Below are 27777 nucleotides of genomic sequence, written 5' to 3' on the forward strand. Positions count from 1 at the left end.
CTCTACCCTTAATTGGTTTAGTGGTGGACTTGGTAGTGTTAGGTTAATGGTTGGACTGGATGATCTTAAAGGTCTTTTCCAACCTAAACGATTCCATGATTCTATGATTATATGTATCAAGCCTTCTTAATTAAAAGCTACAAATTATTGAACAAAACTGAACTCAGAAAAATTTTCAGGAAACCAAACTGTTTTAATACAGAACTCAGGTGTTTGTGTTTATAAATATATATAAATATACATACAAATAAAAGGACCATAAGGGATAAAATTGCTTTCCTTTACACAAAGCGGTCTCCATGCACTGCAAGCATTACCATTTAGTTACCTCATGGAACTGCTTTAACTTTGCAGGCCCTGTTCACATTTTTGTTACAAGCTTGTATTTTCTCCTGTAGGAGTTCAAAACCAAACATGCCTGTCCCCATAACTCTAGCATAACGAAAGGAAAGGTTTTGCTTCTTAATAAAACCCCTTTTTTCAATACAAACCGACTGTAAGATTTCCACAAGTATCTTGCAAGATCTGCTGTATCATTTTAATATTTGTTCAAATTAAGGTCCCTCATTTTAGAAATAATCAAAACACAATTGATTCTTTTAGAAAAGAGAACTGGGCAAAATGTTCCACGGAGTAAAGTAAATCTCATTTAGTTGTCCTGGACAGACTGCTTCAAACATTGAGGTCTAAACTAAAGATAGCTATCTTACACAATGAGCTTAATATATACACAGAGGATAAAACATGTATACACAATGCCAAATGTACATAATGCATAGAAAATTAATATTTCTGAAAAGGCAGTGTTTGTGAATGTATTCTGTGCACAGCTTTCTCAGATGAATTGCATGCAGAGGAAATTTTGATATCTCTTGGCAGGTAATGTTGAAATCAGCCCTTAAAGGATTTACAAGTTGACAAAAAACCATAGGCAGCTACCAGGTCTAACTCTATTGCATGTTACTTATTAATTAATATTGCCCTTTTTAGGTTTGGGAAGGCTTGTGTACTTCCCTCAGTTATAAAGCAGGTCTTCCATTCAGTGTCACAGTATTCTTTTGTGTGGGGGTTGTTTCCTACCCCCCACCCCCAGTAACATTTCTTAAGCTTCGGCTATCAGCACTGAGTGCAGACAGCCTAATTTCAGGTGTCTGAAGTAAGTATAGCCTGCAGCTGCTTGCTCTGCCCATCCCTGGAGGGAGGTATTCCAGCAACTGGGGAAGCCACATGCGATTTGAAGCAGCTACACCGAGGCCCCAGTTTACGTCCTCCCATCCTAGGTAGCCCCAAGTCAATGCAAGTTTAATAGCTTGGAGTATGTGGGACCCCGGAGTTGCTTCCTGTGTGATTCATCCTCCCTAGCTAGAGACAGATGAGCAAAAAATCAGTAATTGCTTTAGGAACTTGAGTTTAACCCATCCAGAGATGTCCGAGTAAATCCTTAGGCTAACAATGGAAAACCCAGCATTACTTTTGCCTTCTTTGTCATGCAGTCTAAGGTTTTTTGTCTGACAACCCTCAAACATGAAATTTTTCCCCCAGACAGTAGAGCAAAATATTTTATGGTTTTGATGGCTGACTGGTGGTGAATTGAGCTGTAATGGGAAAGCAAAATGTTTACACAATAAACCCATAAATCATTTTGTAATCATTAACAAGCATTCTGAAAACGTTACTGCTGCCAGTTAGAAACCTAATTCACTGACACCTGTCACTCACTATATTATACAAAGGAAAAAAAAGTCATTGGTCCTTCACGTTCTGAAAAGGGGGATGTGATAGTAGCGGTCGTCCTCAGTCAGGAGAGAAATCTCATTCCATTCCCTTCGGTATTCATCTGGATAGTTTACTTGAAATTCCTCAGTATTAAACCTATGCAGTCTGTAGACTCTTATCTTTACTTCAAGTAAGTATCCAAGAAGAAACAGTTCAACCTGAAGATGAAAGAAGTCTGTAAGACATTTATTTCTAGACTTAAAAAACTAAACTGAAGCTAATCCACATTAAGGCAAGACACCCAGCTTCAAAACAGTAGATAAGGAATAAAGGGGGCCGTTTTGTAAGTGAAGTAAGAAAATTAAAACTTGGGAGGGTATTCTCAATGTTCCAGCAGTCCTTCCACTGCTCTTTTGCATGTAGAGGATATTCTGGTTAATGCTTGACACTTTGGAAACATCCCTCTTCCACTTGACACAATATACAGCCTGCTCCCAAAGCCAGCTCACAGCTTAGTGAGGAGCACGAAGGGACTAGCTATTATTGAAAGATTGATATACCTTGAAAAATGGGAAGCCTGCCACCTTGTGATCACTTGCTACATATGAGGGAAATAAAATAGTAAAAGGAAAAAATGTCCTTATACTTCATGTATATGGAACTCGAGACCTGGCATCTCATTGACACTTCTTGCAAAGGATTGTTTAATCTGGAAAAACATTTTGGAAAAAGCTTGTATCCTTGGGCATAGCCAGACAGAGCAGAACTTGTCCAGTTATAATCAAACTGCTACTGAAGGTGACTGCAACATGTAACAGTTGACTTGATAACTGAAATTGCTTACAAAAAATAATTCCACCCATTGGAAAGTGAAACTATTTGCATAGTGGCAGTGTGGAGCTTAGATATCAGTACTTAACTCCTCACTAAATATAAAATTAAAAAAAAAAATCTTAACATATAAAGGTGAACAATAGAGTTCTCATTACCTACTCTTAACAGACATCAATCTAATAGGAACCAAAGAGAGGGGAAAAAAGTAAGCGATGAGGGTTTGGCATGGTGGAACAGATAGGAGAAGCAAAACAACAGGTCAAATCTGCAAATCTAAAATTATTTTACATATCAAAGGTTTCATTGTTCTAAATCATGTCTCATTGATAGCTTGCAGCATTTATTTCTGGCCCACCAAAAAACTGTCCACCCCATTTTACTATACTACAGGTTTTTTTCCTGGAAGATAAATGAGTATCCTCAGTCCACTTCCCCACACCCCAAAGAAAAAAAATGAGCCAGCTATCACAGATGATGTATGATATATTTACCTAATCATGTAAGAGATGGAGTAAGTTTTGTGATGTATTTTTCATTTATATCATTACCTGGTCTAGGCAAATAGAATCACCTATGGAGTTCAGATGATTCATCATGAAACTCAAAGGGTCAGATGAAGAATCACGAGCAAGGAGAAGTCTAAAAAGGTTGTGTATGGGTTCTTCCCTGTTCTTTATCTGCTCATAGGCTTCGACAACTTCGTAGAGCATGATGAATTTTATGGCCTCATATAGCTTGTGCTCCTTGCTCTCATCAGAAAAGAGTCTATTACACATGTTTCCTCTTTCTTCATGATCTTTAGTAGCACTTATTTCAGTCCACTGGAAAGCACACAGAAGAATATTAATCTAATTATTAAGAATTCTATTTGATATGAAAGATTGCAAACCAGGAACAATTGCCAGTCTGTACTGTACCATTATTGTAGCCAAATGGTGGTGCAAATAAGCAGGTGGCACTTTGGAATCCATAGTGAAATCTGAAGTCTCACACATTTCATTTTCCATTTATCCAGCTGAACCTATTTGCTACAGACAGCTCCAAGCATCTGGATGCTAATGATAGTCTATGAGAAATCAAATGTAATTCCCCTGTACAAAAGCCGCTCTCCATCACCATAGAAAATCCAGGTACCACTGTCAGTAAGGAGTCTGACAGGAGCATAACCACCAAAAGGACCTCTGAGAATTACAGGAAATCTGTGTGGGCGCATCAGACATACACACTAGGCCATAAGCAAAGGTTAGATTAAGTGATGACTCCTGACCTGTTTTTAACTTACAGCTTCCAAAATTCAGTGATTTTCCTCTATAGTACCCTTTACATTAAAGTTATCCTAGTTTGAATTCTTTAGATGCTGAGCCCAATTCAGAAGCATGTCAATTAAAAGCAATCTATACAAACTGGACAAGCCAGCATGGTATTATGAACTGTACACATCCGTGTATCTTTAGTGTGTTCTGCTTCATGAGGTCAGGGTAAGTTGGCTGTACAAGAAGGGACATGACAAAGATATGCATGGGGCACCAACGGGGTAGGTATTTCTCATTCTGCTCACAGTTGATAACGAGAGCTCCTGAGCTCTCTGTTGCTCTAGAGGGGTCAAAAGCCAGTGCTCACACCCAGAAAATGGGCCATCCAGGGGAAAATGTTGGACTGTTGGATATCAGATCAGAAAGCTTGAAGCACCCAGTCCTGAACACAGTGGCTAAAAAGAGTCATCTGGAACTGAGAGGTTTTTTGGGATCACAATAAGAGATGATGCTCAATGACTGGGATTCAAATGAATTTCAGTTAATTCTATGCTTTTATCATTTATATGTTGAAATGGCCATAAACTCTGAATTGCAACAACAAAAAATCTATTTAGCCATAAACACTAAATTGAGAAACAGATCCCCCACCTTCTCATGCATTCCTGAACTTTCCTTACAGGTTAAAAATGAGACCAAGTGGACGAACCACTACTGCCCCTTTGCTAGAGGACCTCTACTACCTAAGTGAAAAGCCTGTCCTGAGTGTAAAGCACCTACTAACCAACATGGCCCATGCACAACACTGTCTGCAGGCAGCAGCCCACAAGATGATGACAGAGCTGGGAAAGGCAACAGAGAGGCAAATGTCTCCAGCTTACCCAACAACCAGGCACTCTTCTGTGGCTTGGTCAATGCAGGCAAGTCTGGAACGAGGCCCAGACTCACGAGTTTGGGGTGCATAGCAAGACTCTTGCAAAAAAAAAAAAAAAAAAAAGTGTGCAGGTATATGACTAATACTCCTTGAAAGGCTTAAAACACCTTTGGCAGTAACCACTCCCCACCACTCCTGTATCTTAAAACCATAGCTGGAGCAGACATGTGCATCTATAAGCCTCAGACACTAAGTAATATTTACTGAATCTGGCTATTCAAATTCTGTGGAAACACACAAGGTTTCCTAGAGTATCAGCTGAATAAAGAACTAAGTGCGCAGTTAAACACAGCAGAACCCAAACTCCCAGTGCTGTCTCTTGAGCACTTTTCGCATTACTAAACGTACCATAAAACCCTGTTAGTGAAAATAGGCAAAAATCCCTCTCACTGGCCAAACAGCATCCTTATAAAAATAAAATAAAGTTGGGAGCTAGACCTCATGCCCAATAACAGCATAATGCATAATACAGCTGCTCTGCAATGGTTTGTTAATTGTATGGATTTGTTCACCGTGCTGACTTGAAACTTTTTTCTGTACAAACATCCAGTTTAAATGCTTCATGCTAAGGAACTAACATCAACTGACAAAGTTGTAACTACAACAAGATAAAAATAAAAGCCTAACAACCCAACACTGGCAAACACAGAGAGCGAGCAGAACAAAATGGCAACTGCACACAAGAACCACCAGGCACGTCTCAAGAAGACAGGCAGTTGTCACTGTGGCACAGCAAGGTTGCAGACAAGGGACAAGGAACAGATCTCTATTTTAATTCCCTCTTTTTATCGCTAATGCTTTGTTTCTAGAGCTAAATCAGTCTATTTGTGGTTGGTTGTTTAAGTAACAATTACTATCAATGAAAATAGGGTTTAATACTACAGAGTTGTGGCTCATATACACAGGGTCACATAAAAGGAAGTCGCTCAAATGCGTACCAATAAAATAAGCTGTTGGGGCTGTGGTAAGACAACCCAGAACTGTAAGGTGTACTGTAGAATTAAAAATAACCATTTAAAGTCTGATATACTGGATAATGGATGCCTTCAGAGAAGCATTTCAACCTAATCTTGGCCAAAACCCTGGAGTCCAGCAAATGCCAGTATCCATTTGATGGTTATGACCCAGGAGAGCATACAAAGCAACTGCCCAGCAGGAGGAAGATGCGGAGGAGAGGGGTGGCAGTGTGCTAGGAACAGCTTGTGGCAAAGCAAATAGGACCAGTCCACAGCTCACGCAACTGCAGACAGGCAGAAACCCCAGAGGAGCTCAAGGAAGGTGCAAGGTCTTGTCAGGCTGAATTTTTATCTCTGCTTCAAAAGGCTTTGGGGGCTGCTAAAACTCCCAAAGTTTTAAACATTTAAGTAAGAGTTATACTTCTGGTTGGAAACAAAAGCAATCTGGCTTTGCTGAGCAGAGGGGCCAGTGGGGCTGACAGGTCTTTGTAATCAAGTGCTTCAGATTACAGAGAGAAATTATAGTAAAACTGGATAAATACAATGTTTCATGGAGAGAGAAGCAGAGGAAACACAACAGTTTGAGAAGAAATGCACTATTCATTTGTTCCCTCCCATTTGCGGAGGGAATCCAGGAGGATCTCTTACAGCATGTTGTTATTTTTAATCAAAATGGTGAGGTGCTGCAGGAGCCACTTGATGGCAAGGGCAAGTAACAACTGTGGGGAGGTCGGCCTCCCTAACTTTCAGGGGGACCCCTAGTATTTAACCTAGCAGATCCCCAAAAGCTGGATTCCCCTGCAGGAGAGGCGATGACCTGCCCAGCAGCTCAGCGCTATGAACCTGGGAGGGAGGCTGACTGCCACAGAAATATGTAACAAGAAGCAGTTCCCTAACTCTGTTTCAACTCATTTCGCAGTGCTTTTATTCCCCCAGCCATTTCCTAAGTACTCACATTTGTCTTTAATGTCTCCATACATTTGCGCAATTTACCAAAGACATTGGGACCCATGTATCTTTCTGGCCCAAAACTGTATTGCTGAATCCAGTTGCAACCTTGAGAATACAAAAGCTTTTCAGGGAGCTAGGGGGGGAGGGGGGGAAAAAAAAAAAGGTAATTAGCTAGAGATCATAACCATAACAAGAAGTAGAATATAAAGTTCTATAAACTTGTCTACACACATTTTAATTTATGATGTGGTTCTGTCCTCTGGTTGTACAGTTCAAACAACAACAAAAAAAAAGTGGACTTCAGAACAACTTAAATGTTAAGAAGGAGGCTCCATTTGACTGCCAAGTCCTTAAGAAACTTTTAAAACAAAGCCAGCCATAAAAGAAGAAAATAGGCTCTTGGCAAAATATGTAACCCACACTCTAGACAAGCTGGATACATCCAAACTCAGTGAGGTTTTTAGGATTACAGACACCTTCCAGTTTGCACACGCATGCCCACAGGCAGAGCTATAGCTCCCCACCTCCCCGCTGCTACCTCCTGCCGGAGCCCCTGGAGCCCAGGGCAGGATTCCTGCTGCTCCAGCAACACGCTCAGCAGCTCACAAGCGAGCCACTGGACTTTACATGGATGTCGATGAGGAGGATTCAAATATCCTTTTGTGTTAAGGGAGTGACATCTAGCAGGGTGGCAGTAACATTTATCCATCTACTTTTTTTTTTTTTTTTTTTTAACCACTTAGACTCATATTCACTTTGGTGTGTTTAGATCAGGGATGCTTTTTCAATTAAGTGTAGTTCAAAGAGTTTGAAAAACTTCTTTTTAAATTCTGGTAACGATTCTCCTCTACTTCATATCAGACACATCAGTTTTCACATTGAACAAAGCTTCCTTCTGCAGTGCAAGGTCACCTGAATCACGTTCATTTAGGAAAGGAATTTTACCTTTAATATATCTCTCTCCTTCATCCATGATGGAAAAGGAATGCCTTGGCTGAATATCTGAAAAAGCACTGCTCTTAATACACAATAGTTGTCCCTCCTGACTCGTCGCAGATATTTGATACGATAGCTCCAAAACAATTCTTCATATGCCTAGAAAAAGACCAAAAAAATTTAGCAATTAACATTTTAAAGCTCAGACCAAACCCATGTTGAATTGGGGTCCAATTCCAAACTACTCATAAGAGGGGGCTAGGGGAAAGAGCAAGTATATTTGTAAGTTTTGTATATACAAAAATGTTCTAACTTTATAGGTTTTGTAAACACCTTACACTGGCACTGCCCTTCAAGAGTGATTCTTCACTCTCTCCAAACCCAAACTCCAGTCTCTGCACTATTCCTAGTGTAAACATTCACGTGGTCAACCAAAGCAGAACAGATCAGTGAAGACTTCTTTGCCACAATAGCTTTAACCCCGACCACTTCACAACGCGTGCCAACACATGGGATGGAGCAGTAAAATGGCAGGAACAGGCGTCTGGAGAAAACTCCTTTTGACAGTAGCATCTGCTTGAACTGACCTGGATCCATCGTGCAGTGGTGACCTAAGCAGATCTGGCAGTTCTGTGCTGAAGCAGATGACCCTTCTTCCAGCTACGACTCCCTGTATCTCCTCTGCTATTACCTCTGGCTCTCATCTGAGCCCTTGGTGAGGCAATTCAGATCAATAAACTAGCAGAGCATTAGAAAGAGGAGTCTACAGTTCCACAGGCTGCTGCATCAGTCTCACAGTTTGCCTCCTGAAGGGGGCAGGAAGATGCTCTCAATTCCTGGTTCTCTTTTATCTCAGTTGCTTCCTCACCCCATCCAACATCACTTCTCAGGTGCCTAGTCTCTCCTAGTCTTACTTTGCATCGGCGGTGATAGTAAGCCTACTGAATTCACCCTGCTGGGGGAGCTTCCTGCTGCTTCGGCAAGCTCAGGTGGCTCAGAGAAAGGTCCTTCAGGATGACCAGCTCTACCAGCTCACCATCTTGGTGAACCACATCCAACAGAAGATGCAAGAGCCAGCACAGAAGAGGGAGAAGGACTGCTTAGCTAGAATGAGGTGAGGAAAAGGGAGAGACAAGACAAGCAAGGGACTACCCCTTTTGGGGACAGCAAGCAGGTTAGGCTGGTTCAGGATCTCGTGAGATCTCATCCTAAAACGTGCTCCTTACTGTGATAACTTCTACGTGATATAACCAGCCATCCACCGGCTGCTCTGTATAAGGGAGTCTCCTTTTCAGCTCTGATAACCTAGAAGGCTCATGAATTTTCTGAAAGGCTTGTTGGCCAGTATGTTTTTACAAATTTATTAGAAGTGTCGCTATATTTCATTACTTGTTCCTCCAAATCACTTTTGGCCTTGTTGTGTGTTGTTCTGGGCACTTTTGGCATTGCTGTGTTCCTGCATTTAATCTGGCAACGTTGGATCCTTTCTCTGTTCATCATTTGGACACAACTCCAGCTTTTTGAAAGACACCTTCTTTCTTCTCATAAGTCCCTTATGCTGCTGTTTAGCCTTATCAGCTTCATTTTAGCCTTTCTTAAGTCCTTGTTATGCATTTGCTCTGTGATTCCAGTACTGTGACCTAAAGCTATGTATATGTCAAATACACTGACCATACATTCTGAAGACTCTTAGATGTCTTTTAGCTTCTGTTTAACATACTTCCTTGTTTTTATGTAGTTTCCCTTTCTGAAGGTGGATGCAATTGTAATAATTTTTTTGCTTTGTTGTTCTTGCAAGAATGTTGAATACAAGTATGTGCTGTCTCCTGTTCCAGAGAACAGCAACAGAAATTAGAAAGCAACATTTTGAGGCAGATCCTGTGCACTACTCAGGACCAAGGCAAGGGTTGCTTCCTTTCCTCAGGGATCCCTGAAAAGCTGATCCATGGAACAGTCATTGACAGCAGCTTCAAGTTCAACCCCACAGCTGTTGCCAGTGCAGATGGCTAGTTGGTGTGTCTCATTACTACTGCATCTCCTGCCCCCTCTGCCTTTTTGATCTCGCTCAGCTTCTCACAGTCAGTGTTCCCACCATCATCAGATAATCAGAAATATAGACCCAGTGCTACATTTGTCCTGTGCTGGTCCGAAATGCCACACCATGAGGATACGAGGATATAATGTCACAGTTAGCTGATTCACTGAATTTGACTCTAAGCTTGTTTTAACAGATACTACTACTCTACCAGCAGTATTGCTACTTTAGCTGTAAGTTTTATGGGAAAAGTAAAAATCCAGCCCACGGTCTTTGAGCCTGCCTTGGTGACTAAGGCTTAACACAGTTGAAGCAGAGACCCATAAAACACGTTTGCTCTTCTTTGCTCCTGATGCCCATCCCTGTCACAAGTTAGTGTACCATAGTGCTCCTCCAACTTCAAGCGCTGGTCAGGGCCCTTTGGAGGGCACCGCTGCTCCTGCCATGTCCCCTGCCATGCTGCCTCCACTAATGGTCACCAAGACATAGCTGCCAACAGCCCACTGCAAGTGCAATAACATACATCTTTTGCGGGAAGTGCCCCTGCCATTTCTGTCTATTGGGTGTAAGCACGTACACACAATGTACAGAACTGAAAAACATGTTGGTGAGCTGACAGTAAACAGTGTATCTAGTGTTGGTGAACCATGACTTTAAGAGGTCCTTGCCTCAGGAGTTCAGCTATCCATGACCCAAAGTCTGGTTCAGTGCAGGATAACTCTGTCACCTTGACTCACAGTTATAAAGAAAACTTACTAAGCTGCAAGAAACTGTTTCAGCTAAAGTGGTGCAAGGTAAGAGAAATAAAACCCGAGGGAGATGTATAATTATTAAGATAGTCGCAGCTAGCAGCTCAAAGATACAAGAGGGGGAAAAAAGAAGAAAAATGAAAAAACCCTTGCATGGAAAGGAATAAAAACCATAGAAGAAAGAAAGAAAGAAAAAAAGAGAAACAGGTATCCTGGTTTCAGCTGGGATAGAGTTAATTTTCTTCCTAGTAGCAGGCACAGTGCTGTGTTTTGGATTTAGTAGGAGAAGAATGTTGATAACACACTGATGTTTTTAGTTGTTGCTAAGTACTGCTTATACTAGTCAAGGACTTTTCAGCTTCCCATGCTCTGCCAGGTGCACAAGAAACTGGGAGGGGGCACAGCCAGGATAGTTCACCCAAACTGACCAAAGGGCTATTCCATACCATATGATGTCATGCTCAGTATAGAAACTGGGGGGGGGGGTTGGCCGGGGAGCAGCAATTGCTGCTCGGGAACTGTCTGGGTATCGGTCGGCGGGTGGTGAGCAATTGCATTGTGCATCACTTGCTTTGTATATTGTTATTACTATTATTGTTATTACTATCATTACTATTTTACTTTATTTTAATTACTAAACTGTTCTTATCTCAACCCAGGAGTGTTTCTCACTCTTACTCCTCCGATTCTCTCCCCCATCCCATCGGGGTAGGGGGAGTGAGCGAGCAGCTGCGTGGTGCTTAGTCGCTGGCTGGGGCTAAACCACGACAACAGGAAAGAGCAGCACCGAGGATCAGCTGCTGCCCACAAGCAGCGGCAGCTGCCACCTCCCCACACAGCCCAGGGCTGTCTCCAGCCACCCCTCAGCAGCTGATCAGGGTGCTGAGGATGATGAGGACATTAACTGTGAGATTAGTAGCTTGTTAGTCCTAGCTACGTGCGGTACAAGGCAGCAGGAGCTGCCGGGTGTAGTTAACCTCCCTGTGTCTTGCTTGCAGGAAGATGCAGGCACAGAAGTGCCTTGGCCAGGCAGCGCTGCGCGGCCGGGGGCGCAGAGCTGGAGCAGAGGGACGCCACGCGAAGGCAGGGGATGGCCACCATCCGGCTGGTCCTTGCCCGCTGAGCACCGACCTAACCTGGCACAGGTCAGGTGTGAGCTCTTGCCCCATCTGCCCCCAGCTGCAGCTGATGCAGCCGGACAGGGGACCTCGGCGGCTGCTGGGGAGGGTGCCAAGCACTGGCTGCTGTCACATGGACCTTCAGAGCTTGGAAGAGAAATGGGTGTGTTTCATTCCTCCCTGGTGTGAGAGTTTTTACCTTAAATGGAAGGCTGACCAAGAGACAGCACCTAAGACCAAGTTATTTGGGCTGTAGCACTGGGGATGACTTTTCCCGTTAATGCCGCTGCGTGGGTCACTGGTCCTACGGGGGGGAATTCAGAGAAGATGCAAGACTAACACTGATCTACATTTTGACCAGCTCTCCTGCAGCCTTTGTTTAGATCCATGTTCATGCTGCCCTTTTTGCTTTTCATGTGACCAGCCAGCGTAGCAGGCTCTGGTAGCTGCGGCAGCTGCTTGCACAGGGAGTGCTATTCCTTTCCCAGGTACTTCTTCTCCCCTGTCCTCATGCAGAGATTAAAATGTGAATCTTACCTCCCTCATGTGTTTGGCCTGCTTTGTTTCTCCTTTCCATTCTCTCGCACTATAACCAAGTAGATCAACTTCTGTCAGCACACTGAGATTCCCTGAATCGAGATTAATTCACAGATTAGTTACCTTCAGGCTGTTCTGCATCTAAAGGGTAGTTGTGGGGGGGCGGGGATTAATGAATATGGAATGACAACAAAAGGATTACTTATGAATTTTCTCTGAAGGTAGTTGCTCCACCTGAAATCCAAACGATAAAACAGCTGTCAGAGAGGAGCTGTCAAAGGTCAGTATCTACCGAAATAAGTAACAGCATGGAAGATCAAAGCCCGACTAATAAAAACCTACCGTTTCAGTAGTTGTGCTAAAAAGATGTATAGCCTTCTGCAATACCAAAAAACAGCAACGAGGAAAGACATGCTCAGCATTAGCTGCGCTTTCACTTTTTGCCACACGAGACACAGGGATTGCTTGGTGGCTGTTGTCCAGGACTGCACCTCATGCCTTTCTAAAACAGGGATAAAAAGAGAGAGGAAAAATTCTTGTCACTGTTTTGCAACACTTGTTTCTATTTGTTTTCTTACAAAGAGAAAAATCATGCAAGTGCAATACCACTCCAAATGAAACACAAAACATGAAATGTAAAAGGCAAGTATATTTTTATATACTTAATATATATAGTTTATATACTTAGTTTTTCAACTTTCTAGGGTTTTGGGTGCCCATGGTTCACATTTCCAAGCTTTCCTCCACACAGTGAAGGCTAGATATTTAGTTACAATGGAGTCACAGGAAAACTGATATCAAAGCAACTGTTCAAAAACAAAAAAAAAATATTTTTTTTTGCTTCCGGATGTACTGATCCAGAAACCTGTACTGTCATGACTTTGTCACTAAGTCTAGGGTTTAAAGACCAGGGGTTCCTGGGAGTTGTAGTCTACAAACAGGCCATATAAGGCAATATTAGCTGACTGAGCACCATACGACTGCCCGGGGAATTAAAGGAATGTTCCTGCCTGAATTTGGGTAAGTTTAGGGTCCATTTAAAACTCTGGAGAAAGCTCTTCCCTGGGGATTTGGTAGAAAGCTCAGGAGATCACCACAAAGGGGGTGTGCTCTCACTGTTCTGCACAGACGTAAACCAGGACGCGTTTCTATCGCTCTCTTGGCATTACAGGCAGGGTTAGGGAAAGTTTTGGTTATCTTTCATTGATAAGAAAACCTAGAATTGAGAGAGGGCCTGGAGACTGAATAGTTCACAAAGGCAGCATCTGCTCCCTAAGTGAGAAATTTATCCTCTGGCTGAAATTTGCGTATAGGAAATTCCCAGAGTTTATGATCAACAGCTGCTCTATTATTAACATATTTATTGATTTAGTATAAAACTTTAAGAGAACTCAACTTTTTCTAAAGGCATCCCCAGAGAAGGGTGAAAAGATCCTTCTCCCCGGAGTCCACAAAGGGAATTACTCACTCAGCATAGTTATATGTCAGTTGAACTTCTGCCCCTCCTGGCTTTCACAGGAAATCTAAGAGGGGCTTAAGTTTTCTGAGGAACTTAAGCCCTTGCACTGTGGACAACTACCCAGTCGAAGAGCTACATATGAATCCCAACCCTGGCAATGAGATAAACAACTACGCTTACATTTTTACAAGCACTGTTGCATATATACAGAGCACTGCTGATATTTGGCCTTTTCCAATATCCTGTTGTTTGAGGAAGTTTTATTACAGGATGTCAAACACAAGTTGTCCGGAGGCAAGACCTCATCTCCCCCATGAACAAAAGGCAGGTTAAGAGCTGTAAATGAAAAGGTGTTAATAAACTTTAAAGCAGTAATCGGAGGAGCTTTTGGGGTGCTAGTTCCCATTTACACAAAACCCGTATGCTGTGAACATACAAGGTGATGGACAGGTCCTCTGCCAGCTTCTACTCGTGTGCTGCACCAACGTGTGCTTATCTGGCACGACCCGGGGTTATGCCTGCACACGCCGAGTAGGAAAAAGCAAGATACGCATTCACGCACAAGCAAAAAGACCAAAAATCTGAAGCTACAGGAAACGTTTATTACTGATGCCAAGTAACAGACTTACATCAGCTGCAAGGTTTGAAAATGGCATAGCTCGTGGAAACACCGGGATGCTCCCGCTTACAGCACACACACACTCACTGCTGATGGACACCAGTAGGCACATTCTCAATAAGCACCCAAATTGCTACCTAGAGGACAACAACTGAAAACTAATAACAGATGACAGTCCTGGCAGAATCAAGCCACTGCAATTTGCTCTTTCTTCTTTAGGATAAAGGCATCAGCACTGAAAAAAACCTCAGTAGACTGTAAATAACCAAACCTTCTGCTAACTAGAATGAACCTGAAGGCTTACAAATGTTGTTCAGCCCATGGATCCGTGGGTATTTTGGATTTACACTGTGACACTGTTGTATGAAAACCAATGATGATTCAAATGACATTCATTAACAGCAATTTAAACATACGGTATTAAAAGGAAGATGCAGCAGACTTTCACTTCATTACTTAAAATGACTGTGTGGTCCCTCTTTTGATTTTGAACAAACTGGGACTAAAAAAAGTGAGAGCAGGTCCATCTGTTAAAATGACATGCTTTGCTTTATGGACTACCAGAAATACCTGTGAATGCAAAATTTCTTCCTTTACCCCTTTTACATGCAAAAAGGTGAGAGGTCTGCAGCAGCTTTAAGCTGAATCACGCAATCTTTTGAAAAAGCTTTTGATAGTATTAATTCTGAAAAAAACCTACTGGAGTCCAAAAACCACCCTTTCAAGGCATATGGTTAACAGGTGCATGAGCAACTGTTCTTCAAGGAGTGCTGGGAAGCACTGGCTTACTGATTTTAATCAAAACCACAAATTGATGTCAGAGAACATGAGACAACCAAATATTGTTCATCCATTTTTATTTAATATGGGGGACTTATAAGCAGGCATTTCCCTAAAAAAAAGCCTAATGGGAGATGGGAAAACCTGCAAACAAGTGATTTTGAGTATTTTTGCTACACTTGTATTACAGCATACCCTGGCCTTCATAAGCTTTCCCTCCTGTCACGGGTAAACTGCTGTTCAAATAGCACTTTGTGATTCAGTTACTACTTTCAGTGCTTATGTCACACTTAGAAATGTAATTACATTTTTATATTCAAGTAAATGACATTTAGAAGTGGCAGTTGGATCGCTAAGTGCTGCTGGTAAAAACACATCACGAACAAGACATGAATTAAAGAAGAGGGCAGTTTAAAATAGAACTTTCCACCCCCATCCTGCCCCCTCCAAAATTCTTCAGAAACCGAAGAGCGATTAAATTAATAGCACACTGGTGGAGGGAGTAAAAGAAACCCACGGATTTTTAAACCCGATTCATTCCCTGGGATACGGACACAATTCATCCTGTTCCTCAGGAAACAGTGACGAGCTGTCGGGGCTGTGACCAGCTGCCGGGCTCACATCTTTTTGAAGACTGACCACGAGCATCACCGTGAGGACAGGGAGGCCTCACTCTTCTCCCACACAGGAGAACGGAGCCCTGGGACTTCTAACACAGCTCCTAGCAGAAATGTTGATGAACAGAGGTTGAACAGCGCTGCAGGAGCTGATGGCAGTGTTTATCTTACAATGCAAGCAGTACACCATGTTTTCTTTTCATGCCACATCATCAACTTCCTGCTAGTGCCAAACCTTATGCTTTTACTCCCCCACAAAGTCAGCAGGAGACACATGCAGGAGGCGGTGGGAAAAAAAAAGAAAAAAAAAAAACAACAAAGGCGGCCAGAAAAAAGATGAGTAGGAGACATCTGCTTCTTTCGGAAGTAACTCAAGAAGAGTCTTTAAAGGATTAGCCCCACATTTGACTCCTTCACAACCTTTTTGGAGGCTGCCACCTTACAAATGCGTAACGGATGAAATGCAAAATGTAAGGGATCAGCTTGGGAACTAGCAGGCAGCACTGCATGCAGCGCTGAAGCACGATCCAATATTCCAGCACGTCTGATGGCACATTCACCCTTTTACTTTTTTCCTCCCTCCCTGTAACAAGGCCATCAGGTAGATAACAGAGCATCTTCCAAAATTAAAAGCTGACCATGTGACTTCTTTTCAGGGCATTCCTCTTCACAGTCTTTTTGGTACCGGAAGCAGGACACAGCACTTGTTACCAGAAAGTGGCCAAGTTTCATACTCCTGTCACCCAACACTATGTTCCTAGCTCCTGAAAAGCAGGTATCCCCTCCTTGAAAGAGGGCGACAGAACTTGGGATCCCTCTGTTCCAGCCCATCTGCTGCCCACCCGCACCCCTCCTGCTCCCTTCTCTCTTGGATCCAGAGCGAGGAAGAGACACCCCTCAACTGAGAGATGGAAGCCTTGGCATGGAGGTCCAAGTCTGCCTGCATTCAATGTGCGCCTGCAGAGCTCTCCTCACACTTGCACATGACTTTTTCCCAGTATCAGTACTGAGGTATGTCATAAAATAGGCTAAATCCCTCTTTTAAGGGAAAACAAGCAAACTTATCCTTATAGGGCAGGCATCAGCGTGATGCGCAGATGCACACATGCCTCAACTGACTGAGCCAAGGGGGAGACAGACAAAAAGCTATTAATTATACAAATTCAATACCTACAATAGATTACACCCCTTAACAGCTTAGAAGAGAGAAACATGCCTTTTTCAGTAGTGCCAAGTGATTACAAAGTCTTTGATTTCCCAGTTTATTAGCAGTGCCACACCAAAAAATGAAAAACTACTGAAAACAGAACAAACACATACCAAGATATGTGGGAAGCACTGCTTAATTCAATAACTATTTCATTACGAAACTCTTCCTTTACAGAGCAAAGCAATGTCAACTCCTTAAGCAAATCTTCTTCACCTGTTCTAACATAACAACTAGAGATGAGGATCTCTGCTTGGTATAACAAGTAAAAGAGAATCATTTACAGGCAAAGATGCTAATCGTCAGTGACTTATCAAAAGTTCAACCATGTCTGCTGATCAGATCTCAACTTCTGCTCCCAAAACACAACAAAACAGAATCCCAGCCCCAAACGGTAACTAGAATCATGCAATTACCTAAAAAATGGAATAGTTTCAGTAGCACTGAGGCCCATCATTTCCAACAAAGCCTTTATTTACACAGCTATCCTGTGTATGAGACCCTAGTGCTCTCTCAGCCCTTGTCGCCTTTCTGCAAAGATCTTTCAGGAAAAACAGAGTAGAAAGGCTGGTGGCCTTCTTTGAACTCCCTGATGGTCAACAGGACCTGAACTGCTGCTGTAAATGTATCTATCCAGTTGTGACACTTACTTATTCCGACTCTGCAGCAACAGGCGTAATGCATTCTTATCTACTGTGTGATTATCTAAAACATACCCTACTTACATAATCAAGAAATCAATGTATGTCCTAGCATGCACATACTATTTCCCTCTCTCCAAGTGCCTACAAGAACAAAAGCGAAGTTCAGTTCTTGATCTCTTGTATAATTCAGCTTCCTTTTAAGGCATGGGGTGCTTCATCCAGGACCTTCAGATTAATAAAGCTAATCTACACTTCTATTTGTGTAAGAAAAAACATGAGAGAAGTCTTCAGAAAATTTTACAGTTCAGAGGAATATGTGAAAAGCACTTCATGCCATAAAAAACAGTATCTCTTTAAAGCTCTTATTCCCGAGTACAAAATAATGAAAAAGTAAAATAACCTCCTTTTAAAGAAGGAGCCTCTGAAATTTCTGCTACTGTGATGATTTTTTTTTTTATGTGGAAAAAAAATCTGTCCTTATTCAGAATTGCTATTTAATGCCTGTACACTTCAAACAGAACTTACGTAAATGTGCTCAATGTATTGTCTGAAGGAAGCCCACTCTAAGGTTTCTCATTACGCCTGCTGCTGAGTTACATGTTGAGTCATCCCTAATGCCACTCGTGTTTGTTTCTGGTTTATCTATTTGCAAACACAACTCTCAAAATGCCTTTTATAATTTTTTTCTGGGATAACTGTTTATCAACATGTAGAAACTTAAAATTCCTTGGACTGTCCTGCAGTGCGTGCCTACCAAGTTGACTGGCATTTCTTGCTGAAATTGAATTCTTTCTTGAATTCTATGCTGAATCCAAACTGACACAGTAGAGGAAATATTTTCCTCCTGAACATCATCTTATGCTTAATTATAGCTGAAAGGCTAAATACCTTGGTTTTTTTCTGTTGACTTGTCTAGGTAACTGAAGCTTTGGTTATGGGAAAAAAAGTTGAAGTTTTACTTAGCCATAAGGATTATTTTCCTCCCCCTTTTTATTAAAATCTTGTTTGCTAGATGGCACAAGACCTGTGCCTACAGCCCAACCCTCTAAGGATGCGCAGTCGCTAGGCGCTAACGAGGCTGGGTGGTACCACAGGCTGCACCCCCCCAGGCCGAGGTCCAGCAGGCTGCAGCGGCGGCTGCCCCCTCCCCGGGGCTCCCCGGCGCGGGAAGAGCCCCCGGCCCCGCCTGGATGCGCGCCCGACTCCCCGGCAGCGCGGGTGCCAGGTCGCTGCCACCCCAGAAGAGCAGGACCTTCTCCAGCCTGCCGCCTGGCCCCCCCAAAAGGAAGGGACTGGTGGGCTCTGCGACTCCAGCAAGACCCGCAGCAGCGGCCACCACGTCGGTACCGGCGGAGGGATGCACGTGGCAAAGCAGAGGAGCCCCCCGCCTTGGCACGCGAGGAGGGCTGAAAGACACCTGGATCGAGGAAGAGGGAACGCCAACAGAAACCCCCATGAGAAAGATCTCACTGCGAGCAGCACAGAGGGAAACAAGCTGCTTATTGGACTCCACCAGCAGCGCTCCTGGGACAAAACACCCCTTGGATGGCCCTGGGCGAGCCCCCAGCCCCTTGCTGGTCACCAGCTGCCACATTCCTAAGCAGTGGCTTGACACCCTGAGGGGTCCTCTGCTGAAGTGCCGTAGCCCAGACGAGAAAGCAGCAAGAAATGCCAGCCAACTTGGTAGGCACGCACTGCAGGACAGTCCAAGGAATTTTAAGTTTCTACGTGTCGATAAACAGTTATCCCAAGTGATAGCTGGGAAAACAGCAGCACCAAGTAACCCATGACAAACAAAAAAACCCAACATCTGAGCTTGTTTATGGTCTAAGCAGTATCGGTCACAGCTGTTAATTCTTACAGGCAGATGTACATGTGTACATCTGCCATCAGGTGAAGTCCCTGCTTTGAAAGCCGGCCCCCTTTGACCGGGTTGCATCCATGTAGCTCGTCATTCCCATCTCCGTACAGGGTCTGACTGCTGTGCCCTCACGACACAGATTTTACATCTGTCTTCAGAGCACAGCCCTCTCCAAAAGTGTACCAGATTCTGCGGGCAGCGAAGTGCCATGCAGAGTTGTGCATTTTTCATATGGATTAATAATCCCATATAATTTATGATTAATAATCACAAATAATTCACATCTCCTGGTGGCACGTCAGATCACAAAGCCAGTGCTTCGCCACTAGGTACATGCAGAGGTTATTCCAGCTGTGCTATTTATTTGCCTGGGAGATTTACTTGTCTCTCTCCATCTTTCCAAGACAGATTAGAAGCAGAAGGGAAAGGCAACCAAAAGCAAAATATCAAATCCATCACTCTGAATGCAAATGACAGAACTTGGTCTTGCATCCCTCTCCCCCTGCCTCTCAACATCCAGCCTGATGAAAGTCAAAACTTCAGCTTTATTCTGCTGAGCTAATGCTATTAGGATGGAAGCAGCTGGGGTGTTTAAACCCTGCTCTCGCTTCATCTTTTAAAGGGCAATAGTTTCAAACTGGCATTTTTTAATTAGCTCATGCACGTAGGAGTCCTCTGCCTTCTTTCGAGAGCGCATTACCTGGCACTTCTTGCCTAAAATCTTAAGCAAAAAAGGCGTGTTGAAAGGTGAAACTGACTGCATCAAGGTAACGTAAATGTCAGTTACTATCACTCAGTGTAATACCAAAGTCATAGCTAGTACAAACATTTCATAAAAAGGTTTCAGAATATTCTGTGTGGAATCTCTCTGCTTGTAAAAACACATTATTATTGCTAATGCACGTTTGGTATTGTTACAGACATTTGGACGCCAAGAGATGCTTCAAGCAAAGTGCTCTGAACACGGGTCGCAGGGACCAAGAGACCATGGTTCCCTGACACCTCTGCATTTGCATGAATTGCCTAAAAACTGGACAGTTACGTGGCAAGGTCTACATCAAATACAAATTATGCAGCCCTGTAATATATGGTTAAGTGTGACCCTGCATATCGAGCTCTTCTTAAGGGGCTGGCACTTGGCAGAGGCACAGCTTACTTTCACTTGTAAACTAAGAAAATGAGATGCAGAGTACCGGACAGCTTCTAACCTTGGAACCCAGCAGTGTCATTGTTAAAGATCTACAATGATATGAAATCCCCTATTTTTAAGACCTCAGCCTTTGGCAAGCATGTCACAGCTGAAATTTGTGTGCAGGAAGTGACACGAAATGAAACCAGAACTGAGGAACAGCGAACACGCCTGCAGGTCGCTCCCAGGCAAACGTGGCAGGCGCACGCACGGCGTGGAGCTGTGCTCAGAGCAAAACTGGGGGAAACTGCTAGCATGTTCTCTGTCACACAGACAGACCTGAAACAAGTATTTCAGTTTGCAGAAAGACTGATTTTGCACAAACTCGGCAATTAAAACCTTGCCAGCGTTTCCCCGGAGCCAGCTGACCTGCGGGCAGTGCCAAGCACCTTGCCATGCTGCTTCTTCAGTGCGCAGATGCTAGGGCAGCCTTGATGACAGTCAAAGCCCCCCCCACACATCGTATCAAGGCACTAGTTTGACACTAAGGTACGCATTCCCCACTTTCATAGCACCATTCATCCAACATGACCACCCCGCCCTGCAAACATTAATGCTAAACACTCAAAAAATCTGGAAAATCTTGGCAACGTATTATGGACAAGGAATCCAAGACGGGGTCTTGCACAAGACCACGTGCAGAGCTAGCGACAGGACTAGAGACTGAGCACATACAGCCACATCATCCCGTATTTTTAGCCCTCCATCTTAACGCAATGTGGCTCAAATCAGACAACACAACTCTTCTGCTCAGCCCACAGCCTCCTCCTCAGAGAAATGTTTGTTGAAAGAAACGTTTGGGCAGCACAAGTTGCCTTGCTAGCCACATCCCTCCACACAGGTACGTGGTGTAAGTAGCACCCGTCCCCACCGGTGACTCGGGGACAGGAGCTAGAGACACACCTCCTCTGTCTGTCGGGAGCTTCCAGCACCTCCACACAGGCTACAGAGAAATCCCAAGCACTGGGGTCTGGACCTCAAGGCTGCCAAAAATGTACAGTATCACTCCTCAGCAGTGAAAGAACGGGAAGAAGCTACAAAGACAGAATAAGGCTAAAGAAACTAAAAGCTGCTGACTTAAACATTTCTCAGAAAATTCATGAAGCAGCCTGCAGCAGTTTTACAACCTGTATTTTATAACACGTTTGCCTTCACTGGAGCCTTCTCAAGAAGTGAACAGTAACACCCTTATCTCCTTTTTTTCCTCACATACTGGGGAAAAACTTTGACATGATTTTATATGATCAGGCAACAGACAGCCCAACCATGAGTTATACTGTTCATGGAAAAAACCCCAAACTTTCCATCAAACCAAATTTTGTAATATACAAGGTAAACTCTGTAGCACCTCAGGACTCGTACAGGATCCCAAGCCACAAACTCCGCTCCTAAAACTGTCATTGACCACTTTTATGTTGCTCTGGCTGAAGTCCACAAGTCCTGACAGTTTTCCATCATGAAACACTGACATTTTAGTTAATAAATAGCTATTTCTCTGTCCTTCTGGAAGGCACGACATTATCATGTCTGATGCTTGGTGCTGCAACCATGCACAGAGGAACGGGTGGTTGCCACGCCAGGAATCCCAGCAACAGAGCACATGGGCAAAGTTCCTCGTTACGGCTACGCGCCGGCACCATGCCAGCTGTATCAGCCCAGGAGCGCGGAAAGCATGCCGTGTGTCCACCATGCTTTCCCAAATTCCCTCCAAGCAGAAAACACATCCTGAAGCGATTCAGGGTCAGATGTCAGACAGCAACACAGATTAGTGTTGGACTTTAAAAAAGTACTATAACTCCTTGAGAAGTCAGAATGCCAGAATAAAAACATCATTAGAATAGGACTAATACGGCCCAATGGCAATTTAAAAAAAAAAAAAAAATTCGCAGCCTAAAACAAGAGAAAATTAAGAAGCTCCTTAAGGTAAACCTTATGCAATTCTAACCCCAACCACAAATTTAGTTATGCAAGCGTAATGAAAGCAGCATAATTATACAACATTTTGACTCCTGAGCACTGGCTATTCCCTTGTGCTTTCAAAACAACTAAGTTACACCCATACTCATCTCCCCTAGTATAGTTTGGCACCATGACCCCCACGGTTCAGCTGCACGGGGTCAGAAGGTACAGTGTAGAGGTATTTCTTAAGTCTCAAACTCATTTGCCTGGGTAATCATGCAAGGTCAAATCATTTTCAGACATTAAGCTCAAGAAAAACTGCAGACATTACTGAAAAACCCTTTTGTGTTTGTTGTTACGTCCTTCATAGATAGAATGTGAGGATTTAACCTGGAAGCTCTATCTAAGAAACACGGTGGACAGAAAGTCCTGGTGCTGAACAGGAAATCCACCCCACCTAGTCAGGCAACCTGGTCTGAAAAGTTAAACAAAATAATATCCCAATGGCAAAAGATCTCAGAACTACAAAAATTAAATAATTTTTTCACAATTCCAAATCTAAATGCAGATACTTATCCATAAAAGCACTTACATTTAATGTGCTGACCAGCCATTTTAATGCTGCTTTTCCCTTGAAAATCAATTCTAACACACTTCACCTGGTAGTATTTTGTACAGATATGCAAAATTGCAGCTTTTCCTCTTCCTGTACGGTGTCCCCTTCAATTTCTAATTAAATTATTTGTCCAGCAGTAAAGAAATAAAATTCTTAAAGGAGAAAACTTCAGTGACTACCAAGAAGTTTTCTGAGCCTTGAAACCATTTCTTCCTGTTTCACGCACTTTACCTCCTTTTTTTCCATCACTTGCAGAAACCGGAGCGGGCCAAAGGACGGAAGTGGGAATAACTGTGCTCGCACACATTAGCAACAGAGCAGTTAGCACCACGCTAGCTTAAAACTCACTTACTAAATACCACAGAAATCTGGTTGCTTCTCTGCTGCAGAAAATGAAAGCATAAGCAGAATACAATTTGTACAGCTCCTCCAGAAAGCAAACCGGTTGGTTAGGATGAAAGGCAGTGCAAACTGGGAGCTGGACCAGTAACCATCGAAGCAGAGACGTATCCTAAAACGCAGAGCAGAAAAGCACGCTGAGAGGGTGTGGTACCTTCAATTTAGATTGAAGGTTATGTCCCCTTCACAGAGACATAAGAGATGCAGGGCACCGAGAGCTACGTGCAGCTGGCAAGCAGAGCAGAAGGGGTGCATGTCCATCTTCCCCAGCCTGCCCGAATCGCGCGCTCACTTCTCATCCCCTTTTTCCCAAACCTTCACCTTTCTGATAGGAACAGAAGCCAGTCTGCAACATTTAAAATCAGATTCCACACAGGGGTGTTTTAAAAAAACAAAACCAGCCAAGGCAAAAACCACCCCAACCAAATCCAAACCAAAAAAAAAAAAAAAAAAAAGAAAAAAACCAACCAACCCCAAACCAAAGAAATAGCAAAACCCCAAATGCACACCTGTTGTGAAAATGGCACCGGCTGTTGTTCTAAAAGCACGCCGGGCTCCACGCAGAGCAGCGCTCAGAGCTCCCGGACTACACCAGCTCCCAAACCAACCCCGAACCCGCCCCACGCACCCCCGCTCCCCCCAGCCGCCGCGGGGACCTTCTGCGCGGCTTCCCGCCTACCGACACTCGGGGAGAACGGCCCCTGAAGAGCCAAGGGGGAAATGAAATTATTTTAAAAAAAAAAAAAAAAAGACAAACCCAAAACCAACCCACTAACAACTAAACCCGAAGCCTCGCCGCCACGGCGGGGACGCCGCCAGCCCCCCGCAGCGCCTCACCCGCTCCGCCGCTCCCCGCCGCCGCCTCCCCGGGGTCAAAGCCCGGCTACGAACGCAACGCCCACGCCGGCCGGGGCGGGGATCCCGGGGCGGGGATCCCGCGGGGCCGCCGCCGCCGCTGCCGGCGCTGCGGAGCGGGGACCCGCTCCGCTCCGCTCCGCTCCGCCCCGGCCCCGGGCGGGGGTTCCTCTCCCTCTGCCGGGTGGCGGGAAGGCCCCAGACCCCCCGTGCAGAAACCGAGGGGCAAGGCGGGCAGCGCCCGACCCCGTTTCGGGGAGCAAGGCTAACCCTCGTCACCCAGCTCGCAGCCTGCCCTCCGCTTAAGACAGGAGCGGAGTTCTCCACTGCCCCTGCGGCTCCTCCATCTGTGAGGCACGGTTCGCGCCTCGGTGCCACGCCACGTTATTTTACATTTGACAGCAGCAGTTGCCTTAACGGGGACCAACGTCATCAGCACCCGGCTGAACTCTAGCCGTGAGACATGAACGCGAGGACTGCAGAGCTGCCGGGGGTGCGTGTGCGTGTGTCCCCATCGTTAAATGCTGATTGCCTCACTAATTCACTCATTAACGAGGTGAAGAGCGTCCGCCCAGAAAGAAATTCACAGGGTGCCTTCCCTTTTAGCAGTCTTTCAGGTGTAATTTGTCCCAGCTGTATGTAGAGAATTTGCATAGACCGGTGTCATTTCTTTTCTGGTTACACATTAAAGAGCAACGTTCTTCCATCTCCCTTGGGACTTCGCAGGAAAAACAGAAGGGAATTGTAATGGTCTGAACAAGCGATGCAGGCTTAAATCTTTCACAGGGTTATAAGTGGTTTGATCCAGCACAGAGCTAGGACAAACTTACAGGGTTTATTTTTTTTCTTTTTCCTAAAATATTGTAAGATATTAAAATGGTTGGAGATCAGAAATCATAGAATCATAGAATCGTTTAGGTTGGAAAAGACCTTTAAGATGACCCAGTCCAACCATTAACCTAACACTACCAAGTCCACCACCAAACCAATTAAGGGTAGAGTAATAATTTCATGTTTCCTGGCTTGGTGGCTGGATTATTTATTAATGAAAGTAAAAACTAGGAATCATTAAGGATGGAAAGGACCTCTAAGATCATCAGTCCAGCCATCAACCCAACACCACCATGCCCACTAAACCATGTCCCAAAGTGCCACATCTACACAGTCAAATCAAACCTTTTCATGACCCAGCGAAGAGATTTGTACTGGCTGGCACGAATATCAGATTTTCTCCATCTATCTCAGTTAACCTGGGCAAGGAATGAAACAGACAAAACCTGTTAAATATGGGTGTGCCCAGCGCTGGCTTATATGTGCTCATAGAAAGCCACAAACACACTTATCTTTTACTTACCCAAGTAAAAGAAAATCTAGGCTTAAAAACCAGCTAAGAATAGCAAGAGTAACTAGTTGACTTCAGAGGCCTAAAGCTGTCAGTTGTGCAGCACTGCGCGCTGCTCCATAGAAAAATCCATTCTGCAAAAAAAAAAAAAAAAGTATTTCTAAGTGCCAGCTCTGTGCCCCATCAGCTGGCTGGTGCTTTCCGTTTGGAGACGCAGTTTGTGGTTTAATACAGCTGTCTCTCGGGAGGCGCAGCTGAGAGAGATGCTGTTAGGGACAGCGGCATCCACCTGCGAGGGCTCCAAGGTACCTGGGATTTGAGCCACGGCTCGCCTGCAGCCATCGTGGGCTTCACCTTCCCTTTCCAGCTCCCTTCTCGCCTTGGCCGGGCCAGCGTCAGTGCCGCCTGATGGTTTAACGTTCCAGCCACATCCAAATTTGCCTCTTTCTGCCCTCTCTAACCTGTATTAAAATCTGAGGATTTAATAGGTGACCTCCTTGTGCAGACAGGCCCGAAAGTTAATGTTTATCTGGTCGCTGACTCATTAAGGGAAGAGAGATGAAGCACGCATAGTACAAACACTGCAGATCAACCCCCGCATCGGTGAGTCCTTCCCACTTCCCAGCTCTCTGCTCTCATCTCGGGGCGTTTATTCAGCACTTCAGTGCAATCTAGAGAACAGCCTGTGCCCCTCTATGGGCACTCTTGCTGGGAATAAACCCTGGGGCAATCAACCACATGGCGATCACTTACTTGAACCCTTTTGGGGTATTTTTGTAACGAACACTGTCCATATGCCTTTTCTTCCTCCTTAAGCTCTTTCTGGACCTCTTCCCTGAGCCCTCTACTACCCTTTCCCATTTGCAGGCTTCGGCAGGAGAATGTTGTCTCTCCTCCTTGCAAGTTGCTGACACCGGAGAGCCTTTACCTCCCCTGCAAGCCCCTCCGCGGTCTAGGATGTAGAGAGCTCTGGTGAGACTGAGCCGAGTAGCACAGAGGCCTCATGCACTTGGTGTTGGAGTGGTCGGGGTGAGCTCATGCCATTCCTGTTAGCTGAACGAGAGTTAGGATACTCCTAAGGAGAGCAAGCAAGGTCTAGGTCTGAGCCAAGATCAACTGCAAAAAGGGGATAGCAGCTAGCTGGAAGGCAGTTTCTGTTATGGACTGTACAGAAGGGGAAACACGCTGCTGCAAGGGTTCGGAAAGCTTCAGAAAGTGTGAACTTCCCCAAAATACCTTGGAAAACAACATTGGGAGCTAGAGAAGGCCTTACTTAGAGTGTGCATTCAACATGTTTCCACAGAAGTAATGCCTCCCCTGCTTCACTCCCGAGCAGGCAGCAGCTCTGCGGGGACAAGGGGAGAGCTCCAGGGAGCTCCAACTGGAAGCAGCCTAAGTTTGATTCTCGTCCTCCAGACTTTCTGGTCATGGCATTTTGCACGTATTTATGATATTCAGACAGGACTCCGTGCTGATGGCAAACCCCTACCGCTTAGGGACATTTATGATACTTCCTTCCTTTAGGGGAGCATTATGAACTTGTCTATAACATGAACCTCCAGGTTTTTCTGCAGGTCATGGCCTCTCCAACCTGCTTACCTGACTGTGACTACTTCCCTCCGCTTGTACCTACACAAGACTGCACAGCGATTACAACAAAAGGTTATACTGAAAGCTGTGCTAAGCAAGTATGAAGACATTTTAACCATCCCTGTTTAAACCCACAAATCAGCAGCAGAAGCAAGTGCCGTGTTCTTGCTCCCATCTGCAGGTGAGCAGCAGGATTAGAACCACAGCCCAAAGCACATAAACAATTCAAAAGGAGAGCAAAAATTGTCTGCTGAGACAAAGGCAACAGCATCCTACCCAGTAAAAGTAGGAAACCTAGGTGCAGAACGGGTGAGAGCTTCACCCTTCAGTATTTCAAGTCCATTATTAACAGTCGGGAACCATTTCCCTCTTTGTCATCATTTATTACTACTACTAAGGCCAGGTATATAGTTCAACATGGAGATAAAAATGCAGCTATGATCGGCAGCACAGGAGCTTCCTATAGCTGATCACTAGCTTGGTGAGATGCCAAAACTTAGAGCAGAGCTCTACAAACTTACCAACGCTTGTCTTTGAGTGGTTAATTCTGCTCTGTTTTTCTTGCTCAGGGAACTGGTCTCGGTTCTTACTTGCCTTTCTGTCATGTCGCCTCTGCATCTCCTCTCCAGAGTATTCCCCCAGCTGGATTTCTCTCCCCTGACTTCTTTGCTGGGGGTAGAA

General features: G+C 44.4%; 1 protein-coding gene across 3 annotated transcripts; it reads right to left on the reverse strand.

Moving 5' to 3' along the window:
- Positions 1-210: 210 nt before the first annotated feature.
- On the reverse strand, positions 211-27777 carry OTULINL (OTU deubiquitinase with linear linkage specificity like). 3 transcript variants are annotated; one of them, XM_075705266.1, is made up of 8 exons: positions 27618-27777; positions 12362-12521; positions 12222-12253; positions 12020-12111; positions 7590-7739; positions 6649-6777; positions 3099-3371; positions 211-1934 (listed from the first exon to the last, which is right to left on the reverse strand). In XM_075705266.1, exons 1-8 carry the CDS (start codon positions 27712-27714, stop codon positions 1755-1757), a joined length of 1113 nt encoding a protein of 370 aa, XP_075561381.1. In that variant the 5' UTR covers positions 27715-27777; the 3' UTR covers positions 211-1754. The 3 variants fall into 3 exon arrangements, with proteins under 3 accessions (XP_075561381.1, XP_075561383.1, XP_075561382.1); XM_075705268.1 differs by having other exon boundaries at positions 12362-12517; positions 27618-27626; XM_075705267.1 differs by lacking the exon at positions 27618-27777 and adding an exon at positions 24147-24171.

Source organism: Pelecanus crispus, chromosome 2 (assembly GCF_030463565.1).
Source record: "Pelecanus crispus isolate bPelCri1 chromosome 2, bPelCri1.pri, whole genome shotgun sequence".
NCBI classification, from domain to species: Eukaryota; Metazoa; Chordata; class Aves; order Pelecaniformes; family Pelecanidae; genus Pelecanus; species Pelecanus crispus.

Coding starts and splice junctions, on each gene's coding strand:
- OTULINL (XM_075705266.1), bottom strand. CDS start 27,714: ATGCAGAGGCGACATGACAGAAAGGCAAGTAAGAACCGAGACCAGTTC. Junction 12,112..12,221: donor CCTTCAGAGAAAATTCATAA/GTAATCCTTTTG, acceptor ATCTCGATTCAG/GGAATCTCAGTGTGCTGACA. Junction 6,778..7,589: donor AGGAGAGAGATATATTAAAG/GTAAAATTCCTT, acceptor CTCCCCCCCTAG/CTCCCTGAAAAGCTTTTGTA.